At 39.7% G+C, this 11,052-nt stretch overlaps 1 protein-coding gene across 1 annotated transcript; it reads left to right on the top strand.

Annotated features, from left to right (window-relative positions):
• Window positions 1–3,275: 3,275 nt before the first annotated feature.
• On the top strand, window positions 3,276–5,982 carry LOC104425906 (flavonol 7-O-beta-glucosyltransferase UGT74F1-like). The gene is made up of 2 exons (XM_010038777.3): window positions 3,276–4,020; window positions 5,016–5,982. Exons 1-2 carry the CDS (start codon window positions 3,370–3,372, stop codon window positions 5,751–5,753), a joined length of 1,389 nt encoding a protein of 462 aa, XP_010037079.2. The 5' UTR covers window positions 3,276–3,369; the 3' UTR covers window positions 5,754–5,982.
• Window positions 5,983–11,052: the final 5,070 nt, after the last annotated feature.

Below are 11,052 nucleotides of genomic sequence, written 5' to 3'. Positions count from 1 at the left end.
TTATATAAAGCTTTAATGAATGATCTTAATATGCAAATGCAATTGATGACACTTTTCCTTAGGGGTTGGACAAAATCCCTAATTTTCTATAGCCAATTCGGTCATTTTTGGATTTAATTGGGTCTACCACACAAAGCATTGTCAACTAGGGGTGAGCATGGTCCGAGTTGGGCCAGTCCACCCCAACCCTAGGACCAACTCGCACAGTGCTGGTCTTCAATTTTTGGGACTCAAGATCGACCCTATTGAGCTTGAGATGGAGGACTGAACTAACCAGTGGGTTAAGTCCGGTTCTAGGATCAATCTAAGACCAATAGATAATTTTTTTATTTCATTTTTTGTACTCCTTGAAAACGTGACCGATGACAAGACTAGCCCAATAGCTTCGGTCCAGTTCCAAGGTTAACCCGGGACCAACTGATAATTTTTTATTTATTTTTTGTACTTCCTAAAAATGTGACCAAAGATTGGACTAACCCAATGGGTTCGGTGACGAGCGGGGTCAATTAAGAAAGGCAAGTAGCAAGCGTCGAGCGGGGTGAGCGTCGAGCGTCAAGCGGAGTGATTGTCGAGTGTCAAGCGAGGAGCAATAAGCTAGGTGAGCATTGAGCAGCAAGCGGCACAAATGACCCAAAGTGAGCAAGATGAGTGTTGAATGGCGAGCGAAGAAGTTATTTATTTTGATTTTGGCAAATTGAAGACTAAAAGGATAAATAAGACAAAGAGAAATAATACTAAAGGAGAATGCCGTGATGAGCTATTTATGCCCTTTTAGACGCCATGAAGACTTCTCACAAAAACATTTTCCTCTTTTAAAAATTATGGTTGTCGACGTTGTAAAAGACATTAAAAATCTAACTTATTAAAGAATAGTGTAAAATTACTTGAATTTCTCACTAATGAACTGTTTAATATTGTTAATGCCGTTTATTTTAGGGTTTTCTCTATATATAAAAATTATAAATAATATATTAGATACATAATACAAATAGAGTCAGAGTTGGTCTGGATTAGATCGACCATGAACTCCCATGACAGAAAACCAACCTGTACAGTGCTAGTTTAGGAATCCCGTGATCAAGGACTGACCTAGTCTCCTTGGAAACCGGACCAAGACCGACAAGGTTAGGCCAGTCCAGAGTCGATCTAGAGTTGACCCTAGACCTATGCTCACCCCTATTGTCAACCGTTGGTGCAATGTATTCCTGCACACCAAAACGTTCATTAACTTGATTGGCCAGAATATCTTGGTTTTTTAGTTTTGGCTTTTCTGTTAAAGGAGCCAAAGTAGGCCTGGATATTATTTGCTTGCCTAGAAAAGTAGGTGGGCTTGAACTCAAAAGGATTTAGCGGTGGAATAATGCTTGTATTTTCCCAGGCAGGATCCAGGTGGGCTGATTATAGGCAGGAGGCAGGTCTTTTCGGACTCTTCTGATCCTAGCAACTTCCTCATTCATTTGGGAGGAAGATTTTGAAGCTTAGAACTGATGTCAGGCCTTATATCTAGCATGTCACCCAGGCTCCCTGCTCATCCATTTAACCAGCAGAATTATCTATGATTTCTGCTCTGCATTCTCAGTCGAACGTAGCTGACGTTACATGTGATGACGTGAGCCACGCTGGTTTTATCCTCCTGCAATATCAAAGTCTTCAGTGCAAATTCCAGCTGGCATCTGTTGATCTTTTTGCAGCCAAAATCTTCTGCCCTTAATACTTAATAGGGTCTTCCAGAAGTTGACCACTTCTGGATGTTTCACGTGGCCAGTGCATAGAACGGTTTTTGAGTTATAGGTTTAATCCATGTATTCCCAAGCATTTTCTCTACGCACGATGTACGCTAATGATCACTTTTATTTATTTGACTTGATCGAGGCCTCCCGATTAGATTTTGACTTTGCGTTCAGACTCTATTCCTTCCCCAGATCAATTTTTGAGCATACAACGTATTATAATATCAGCAAATTCCACAGATAAATCAAAACTATCTATTGTGACATAAACACTCCAAAAAAAACAAATTATCACGAAAAAACCCAAATTTACACTTATATGATATATATACCCTCTATATTAATTTTATCCATGGTTAATTTGCCTTACTCGTCTAATTTCGGGATTCTTTATGATGTATTTATGTCACAATTAAAAAATTTAGGGTTTTTAATTATAAAAAAAAATGTACAAGGTATTTGTATCACAATAAGTATAATTTAAGAACCATTTCATCAGTAGGAATATCTATGATTTCTGCTCTGCATTCTCAGTCGAATGTAGCTGACGTTACATGTGAGCCACCCTGGTTTTATCTTCCTGCAACATCGACGTCTTCAGTGCGTATTCCAGCTGGCATCTGTTGATTTTTTTGCAGCCAAAATTATCTATCCTCGATGGCGTCTTCCGGAAGTTGACCACTTCTGGACGTTTCAGGCGGTGAGTGCACGGAACGCTTTCCGAGTTGAAGGTTTAAGAGTGTATTGGTGTAAACTTGTTTGGTTTAGTCCATGTATTCCAAAGCATTTTCTCTGCCCACGACGTGCGCTAATGATCAATTTTATTCATTTGACTTGATCGAGATCTCTCGATTAGAATATGACTATGAGCCCCGGACTTTGTCCCCTCCGCCAGGTCAATCTTTTAAGCATATAACCTTTTTAATAAGGGCATACCCCACAAAAAAATTTAAAAATAAGCTCATTGTGACGCAAATACCCCATATTTATAAATATGTGATATGTATATCCTCTATTCCAGTTTTATTCGGTGTATATTTACCATACTGGACAAATTTAGGATTTTTAGTTATACAAAAAAATGCTCAAGATGTTTGTATTTGGTACTGATGGCATAGTTTGAGATATTTCATGACAATAACCCTTTTAATAATTAAGCATAACAAGTTGTTATGTTATGACAATCTAAATTAAGTTGATTAACACCTACAGACCTCAAAATACAAATAAATGAGTGCTTCTTTTTGGGTCAACTATAACCTTCACCAGTGCATGCCACAGTAAGCATACCCATCCATCCATTCCTTTACGTCAGAGGAAATCTCGTCTAGGATGACGTAATGAACGCAAATAGACCTTCTCTCTCGCATTAAATAAGGCCTCCAACTTCATCGATTTCTTCAGGAAAAATCTAGCATCCTTACAGTGATCAATCGGCCAGCTTTTGCCTGATATATTAAAAGACGAGACATTTCGTAGCAAGTCATTGACATTGGAACTTATCAAACCATTGGCAGAACTAGAAGTACCCACCAAGGCACCAACCACTCGTTAATAAGGGCCAACGTAGCACGTGGTGACATTATATATGATACTATAAAGAGACACTTCTCTCGAATTGCAAGAGAAACACGAGAGGATGGAGAATTCGAGTGAGCCCCTGCAACCACATTGCCTGGTTCTATCATACCCCGCCCAGGGCCACATGAACCCCATGCTCCAATTCTGCAAGCGTCTGCTCCGCAAAGGAGTCAAAGTCACTCTTGTCACCGCTAAATCCATGTCCAAGACCCTGCATGGATCCTCCTCATGCACCTCAATCGCGCTCGAGGCGATCTCCGATGGCTTCGACGATGGTGGCATCGGGGCTGCAGGTAGCCCCGAAGCCTACATCGAGCGCTTCTGGAAGGTCGGCCCTGAGACCCTCAGCGAGCTGGTCAAGAGGCTAATCTCCAGCGGTCCACCACCAACTTGCATCGTCTACGACTCGTTCTTGCCTTGGGCTCTTGATGTGGCCCGAAATTTTGGACTTGTAGCGGCTGCTTTCTTCACCATGTCTTGTGCTGTGAACAGCGTGTTTTACCACTGCCAAAAGGGATGGCTTGAAGTTCCTGTTAGGAAGCAGGTTTTGCTCCCCGGAGTGCCTCCTCTTGAGCCTCAAGATATGCCATCTCTTGTGTGTGATGTGGGGACATATCCAGCTTTCACTGGCATGCTTGTGAACCAGTTCTCCAATCTTGACAAAGTGGACTGGGTGCTTTGCAACACAGTGTATGAACTTGATCCGGAAGTAAGTACTGTAGAACCTTTGAAACTGAACATTTCTGAGTACACTATTACTATTGTCTCGATTACTTCTTCGTTTTTTTACCTTTTGGGAGGGGCCGCGGGGGTGAGGAGTTGTGAATTGGGTTATAATTGGATGTACAAGGGTACTGACTGTATATAACTCTTGACTGATGTACTATACCATATATGATTCGATCGTCAAGTACTCATCAAATTGTTTGTCGATGGGATTGTCAATGTCGAAGACACAAGGACATGGCTTGGCAGGTTGTCGTATAAAAGTTAGGTTACTCGAAACATCACAATGAAATGAAAGATGCTAGCCTATTGATCACAAACTTGTGATACTTGATTATCTTCCAATCTAATCAGAGATATAGAATGAGATTGTAACCCCATTTCTCTCTTTTAGCTGTCAGTGTCGCCTTTTTGATCCATGAGTTGTCCAACTTGATCTATCAAGCATTTAACAAGTACAGTAGAACCTTTGGAACCGAACCATTTGTGAGAACACTAATACTCGTCTCAATTACCTCTTCTTCGCTTTTTTTTTTCTTTTTTTTTTCTTGGGAGGGGGGAGTGGGGGAGGGGTTGTGAATCGAATTCTAATTGGATGTACAAGGGTACTCACTATATAGAACTCTCTTTTTTGGACTATATATATACTCTTTTGATATCCACTATACCCTATATCATTAGTATGTTAACTGCTCATTAAATTGTTTGACGATGGGATCGTCGATGTCAACGCCACGAGGACATGACTTGGGAAGTTGTTATATTAAATTTAGGTCATTCAAAACGTCATAATGAAATGAAAGATGCTAGTCTATTGATCACAAACATGTGATGCTCAATTATCTTCCAATCTTCAGTCAATTGCATAGAATGAGATTGTATCCCCAAATCTCGCTTTCAGTTCTCATGTCGCCTATTTGATCCATGGGTCGTCCAACTTCATCTATCAAGCTTTTAATAAGAAGTTCTTCTTTGCAGGTTGCGGACTGGTTCATGAAGATCTTGCCATTCAGGACCATAGGACCGACAGTACCATCAGCCTATTTAGACAACAGGCTCGAACAAGATCAAGAATATGGCTTCAGCATCTTCCAACCAGAGCACGACACCACCATGAGATGGCTCGGCACAAAGCCAAAAGGGTCAGTCGTCTATGTCTCCTTTGGGAGCATGGCCGAGCTAAAGATTGACCAAATGCACGAACTGGCAATGGGACTAAAGAGAAGCAACTGCTATTTTCTGTGGGTGGTCAGATCATCAGAAGCAGAGAAACTCCCACAAGACTTTGCAAATGGTAGTGAGACATCCCAAAATGGTCTAATTGTGACATGGTGTCCCCAGCTCAAAGTCCTTGCACACGAGGCACTAGGGCTTTTTGTGACGCACTGCGGTTGGAACTCAACTTTGGAAGCGCTCAGTTTGGGCGTGCCAATGCTGGCAATACCGCAGTGGACCGACCAGGCCACGAACGCCAAGTACATCATGGATGTGTGGAAGATGGGGCTGAGGCCACAAGTTGATGAGGAGAGGGGTGTTGTGACGAGTGATGAGATAGAGCATTGCATTAGGAAGGTAATGGAAGGGGAAACATGGAAGAAAATGAAGGAACATGCAGGAAAATGGAGGAAAATCACCAAAGACGCAGTTGGTGAGGGTGGGAGTTCCGATAGGAACATTGAGGAGTTTGCTGCTAAAATGGGTGTTAAGAAGGGATAAAGGAAAAGAGCAATGATGGATATATGATTAACGATTATAGTAGCAATCCATCTACTTATGCACAGTAATATGCGTGGCATGCATATTTGTTGGGAAAGTATGTACTCAACCGTGTGTCGTGTGGGTCTCATTTGTTAGGAATGTGAATTTTAGACTCGATCGCATCATTTTCTGAACAATTCTCAATTCCGTGCTTCCGTTCTAAATGAAATGTTTGATATATGTTGAATTTTGTCTCAATTAATTGGCTGTTGAAGAATTTCATCAGGTGTACCAAAAGAACGTGATTGCACAAAAAAAAGCTTAAAAAATGATGAAATCACACCAAAAAGAAAAATGCTAGGAGATTAAAGTTTAACTTAATTCAGCGTTCTTTTAACATATTAATTTTTATTTCCATGTAAATATTGACAATGATCACCATAAACTGTGTAATGATAAGACTTTCACCGGGCTGGCCTTTTAACGATTAGAACCGTTCACTTTGTAGCTCTTGATCTATAAACAACGTACCAAAATGTCAGCCAATTCCAACAAATTTTAATCGTCAAATCTTCGCCGGAAGTTGCTGCCTCTTCTACATCGGAGAACCCACACATATCTCTCTCTTTTTCTTTTTCTTGTTCTGCCTTACTCTCCCTTGCCCGTTCAGCTCTCTCCCTCTCTCTCCTCTCTTTTTCTTCTTTCCTTTTTATGATGATGGTGAGCTGGGACCACGAGGCAACCCAGTCCAACGGGTTTTCCTTTTCAAGTACTCCGCTCAGACGAGCCTAATAAGAGGTCGTGATCAACAGGTGTTGTCCTTGACGAATGATGCTTCACGTGAGAGGGTCTGCACGTCCGACACTGAAAAGGCTCTGTTCGACCTAAGTCGCAGCCCAGTCCAACAGGTTCCCTGTTTCATTTACTCCGTTCAGACGAGCCGACGAGAGGTCGTGATCAATAGGTGTTGTCATTGACGAATGATGTTTCACGTGAAAGGGTCAGCTCGTCCGACCTAGTCACGACATCCCACGCTTTTTCGTATCATTCTCATTTAGCCTCGGACACCTGATTCATAGAGCCGTGTTTTAACGAATCTGGAGCTCAAATTGGCATTTTTATATCTTTCATTCTAACGAGTTCTTCTATTTTTTTTTTTTTTTTTATTTTCATGTTTTCCTTTCTTATGTTGAGGTTCGAGGAAATATTCAACTCACGAAATGACCCCTCTAGCACTATCATAGTTTTTTTTTTTCTTGTTGATTTTCCACCAAAAAATTAGCAGACGGGCCTTCATTTTCCCGCCGGTATCATTAATTTGTAAATTAATGAATCCTAGTGATGTAAAATTGCATCATATAGAAATTCTAATTAACATGATGGATCGGCCACTTTTTGCACAATACGCCCCATGTCCTTCGACAATCTTTGCATGTAATCTAAAACATGGAATTATTCGTAGCTGGCCATTGATATTGTACACAGTAAACCATTGCCAGAACAAGAAATACTCGAAAAAACACTTTTTTGCCCTTGTGCTAACAAGGTCAATCAAGCACTTCCTAATGTTGTTACATTACATAAAAGACCATAAGGAGATGCTTCGCTTGAATTGCAAGAGAAACGCGAGATATGGAGGATTTAAGAAAACCCCTGAAGCCACTTAGTTCTATCTTACCCAGCCGAAGGCCACATCAACCCTCTTCTCCAATCCTCCAAGCCTTTGCTTCACAAAGGACTTAAAGTCACTCTTGTCATTACCAAATCCATGGACTAGACCCTGCATGGATCCTCTTCATGCACTTCAATTGCGCTTGACGTGATATCCTACGGCTTTGGCAATGGCAGCACTAGGGCGCCGGTAGACCCAAGCCTAAGTGGAGCAATTCCGGAATGTTGGCCTGGAGACTCTCAGGAGAAAATTGTCCAAAAAGTCTTAAACCTATTGCATTTTTGTCAATTCATTTATAAACCTTTTAACTTTATTAATTTAGTCATAAACATTTTCACTTCTTGCCAATTGAGTCTATTAGGCTAATTTTGGCAAGAAAATGCTAACGTGGACATCAACAGTGCTACATAAGATCTCTCGGCATTGATGTAGACAATTTTCAATAATATTTTATTTTTAAAATTTTATTATTATTTTTTCTGTTTTTTTTTCCCTTTTATTCTTTCTTTTATTTTTTTTTTTGGCTTTCTTCTCTGCCTTTTCTAGTGGTCAATCGGCCACAGCCAGCCCAACTGGCCTCACTTGCCATAGGTGAGGCCTAGCTAGGCGAAGGCGAGCCTCAACGAGGGAAGCCCTTGCCCAAATGCGGCCCAGCAAGGGTTGCCTAGGCGAGGCCGACGTGCACCTAGGCTAGGGTAGCCTTGTCGGGCATCAGCCAAGTGAAGGTGATGTGGACGCCGGGCAAGGCTGCCCTAGCTTGGGCAAGGCCAACACTCACCTGCGCAAGGGCAAGTCTCGGTGAGGGCTCCCCTCACTAGATCTAGCGAGGCCAACCGTCTCCTTAGCCTGGGCGTAGGTTGACCTTGCCTAGGCAACCCTTCCCGGGCTGCACCTAGGCAAGGGCTCCCCTCGCCCAGTTAGGCCTCGCCTATGGCGAGCAAGGCTAGTCGGCTGGCTATGACTAGTGGCTGGTCGTCGCCTGTGACCAGTCGGAAACCAAAGAATGCAACAAAGAGAGCCAAAAAGAAAATAAAGAAAAAAAAAGGAAAAAAAGGGAAAAAATATTAAAAATTCAGAAAAAAAATATTAAAATATTATTAAAAATTATCAATGTCAGTACCGATGGTCCTACATGGCACCATCGGCGTTCACATCAGCATTTTCCAACCAAAATTGGCCGGATGAATTCAATTGACAAAAAATAAAAATGTTTAAAACTGAATTAACAAAGTTAAAAGGTTTATAACTGAATTGGTAAAAAAGTAATATGTTTAGGACTTTTTAGACAATTTTCCCAACTCTTAGCAAGCTGGTCGAGAGGCTAATCTCTAGGGGCCACCACCAACTTGCATCGTCTTTGACTCGTTCTTTCCTTGGGCTCTTAGCAAATTTGATTTATTTATCTTGGGTTTAGGGTTACAGAAATTAAAATAATTACCTTAGAGACTTAGGTTGTTTTTAGCCGGTAATTCAAGAGATTTTCTTTACTGGATTAATCATTTCCAATCAAGTCTGGTGTACGATCTCTTTAGGATTTTTTTGTTAAATTTATGCTGCTTATTATGTCCTTTTGTAAAACAATCTATGAGAGACTCCTCTCAACTTACATTTCTGAGCGTGTTTGCGCTTGTGTGCATGGATGGTGAGCTTTGCTTGGGCTTATCTATCGTTTACGTCGTATCAGTTTATTTATGAAATCACGTGATAAATGTTATGGTGGGAAGGTTAAATGTAGTTATAACTAAAGATGAAAATTGGGAATCGAGTGTAGAAACACGGTATGTCAAATGGGAATTGTTGCATTTTATATTTTCCTTGAGGTGAAATCCTATGGGTTAAACGGGTTCGAAAATTGATTTATTATAAATTCGGGTATACTTGTTACTCAGCAAAATAATATAGATTGTGCAGAAACTTTTTCATCATCATGAGGCTTACACTGCTGGATGAAGATATGTTAACTAGAAATCCACGAGTTATGACGTATTAATAGCTGGTAACAATTACACGACCGTTCCTTTAGCATTTCATAATACTACTTCAATGTAAATGTTGACAGTGACCATCCTAGACCCACACAACGATAAGATCTGAGACGTGATCTTCAGTGGCGAACATAATAATCAGGTAGGGATATGATCTCTCATGGCCATTTAAAGAAGCTCTTTCTCTCTCCACAACGTGTGACACATTTCATTTTGTTTTTCTTTGAGAAACTGACACAAAATCTTAGACTTTCGCCCAATATGCAAATTGATTCTAAATTTTCATTTTTCAAATACGATTCGTAAACTTTACCCTAATGTGTAATGTCATTCTTAAACTATTGCATTATAAAATGTGATTCATGAACTTTCAATACATGTACAATTTAGTCCTTAGATTATATACAATGTCTAATATTATCATTGAACTTGAAAATAATGGAATGACAGCATTAAATATTATCATATAATTTAGGCTTCATTCGTTTCACGGAAAATGTGACATTTCTGGAAAATATTTTCCAGGAAGTCATTTTCCAAGAAAATATAATTATTTTCCGATGTTAAGATGAAACTTGAAAATGAAGTGGAAAATGTTTTTTGTTGTTCGGTAAAATATATATATATATTCCTTCATATACTCTTTTTCATTTATTTTTTAAATGGATTTTTCATTTTTTTAAATTGATTTTTTTTATTTTTTAATTTTAAAATCTATTTTTAATTTTTAATTTTTTTTTCCCATCTCCTTCTTTCTTGGCCGGTCGCCGGCCACGGCGATGGCCTACAATTGGCCACCGGTGAGCCTCGAGCTCACCGTCGAGCACGAGGCTTGCCGCTCCTAGATTGGCGGCGTGAGTGTCAACCTCGAGGCTCGCCGAGATCGACGAGTGCGATCTTAAGATTAACGAGCTCGAGGTTCACTTAGCAACGGCCGACAACTAGCCAAGAAAGAAGAAGATATGAAACAAAGAAAAAAAAAAAAAAAGGAAATTAAAAATAATTCGAATTAAAAAAAAAAAGAAAATAAAAATTAAAAAATAATTCGAATAAAAAAAGAAAAGAAAAATAATAAAGGAGAGGAGGAAGTGAGGATTTGTAAGGGTGTGAGATAAGAAAAATCAAGTAAGGAAAATGTTTTTCACTTTTCAAAAGTGGAAAATATTTTCTCCTAATTTAAAAGACTTTTTTCCTTTCATGAAAAATATTTTTCTCAAAATTCATTTTTCGTTAAACGAACACCGGAAAATCTAGAAAATATTTTTCCAAAAATTATTTTTCACGAAACGAACGCGCCTTTAATACCACATTGAGCAGATTAAAAATTCATGAACAAATTTGAGAGTCACATTGAATAAATTGAAAGTTCATGACCATATTACATATTAAGCTAGAGTTTACGAATTATACATGTCATGTCATCATCTATTTTTCTTTTGGGTTGAATGGTTGGTTTAATCACCTTGTCCTGATTGATTGGAAAGGATCGGACCGCACTTTTAGCCCCATGATCCCATTGTCGGGCTTTTTTTCGTTCTTTCATTTTATTCTCTCCAGAACATGATCCATCGGTCAACTTTTACATGATAAGACCCTGTTCTTCAACAACTTTCACAAAAAGAAATTGTAAAGATGGGACTTTTCCCGGCCACTCATCGAA

Source organism: Eucalyptus grandis, chromosome 11 (assembly GCF_016545825.1).
Source record: "Eucalyptus grandis isolate ANBG69807.140 chromosome 11, ASM1654582v1, whole genome shotgun sequence".
NCBI lineage: Eukaryota > Viridiplantae > Streptophyta > Magnoliopsida > Myrtales > Myrtaceae > Eucalyptus > Eucalyptus grandis.
This window is presented reverse-complemented; position numbering and strand designations above follow the sequence as displayed.

Bases quoted from the DNA above. Each gene is read 5' to 3' on its own strand.
- LOC104425906 (XM_010038777.3), top strand. From the start codon at position 3,370: ATGGAGAATTCGAGTGAGCCCCTGCAACCACATTGCCTGGTTCTATCA. The intron at 4,021-5,015 runs GTAAGTACTGTA...TCTTCTTTGCAG, and splicing joins TGTATGAACTTGATCCGGAA to GTTGCGGACTGGTTCATGAA.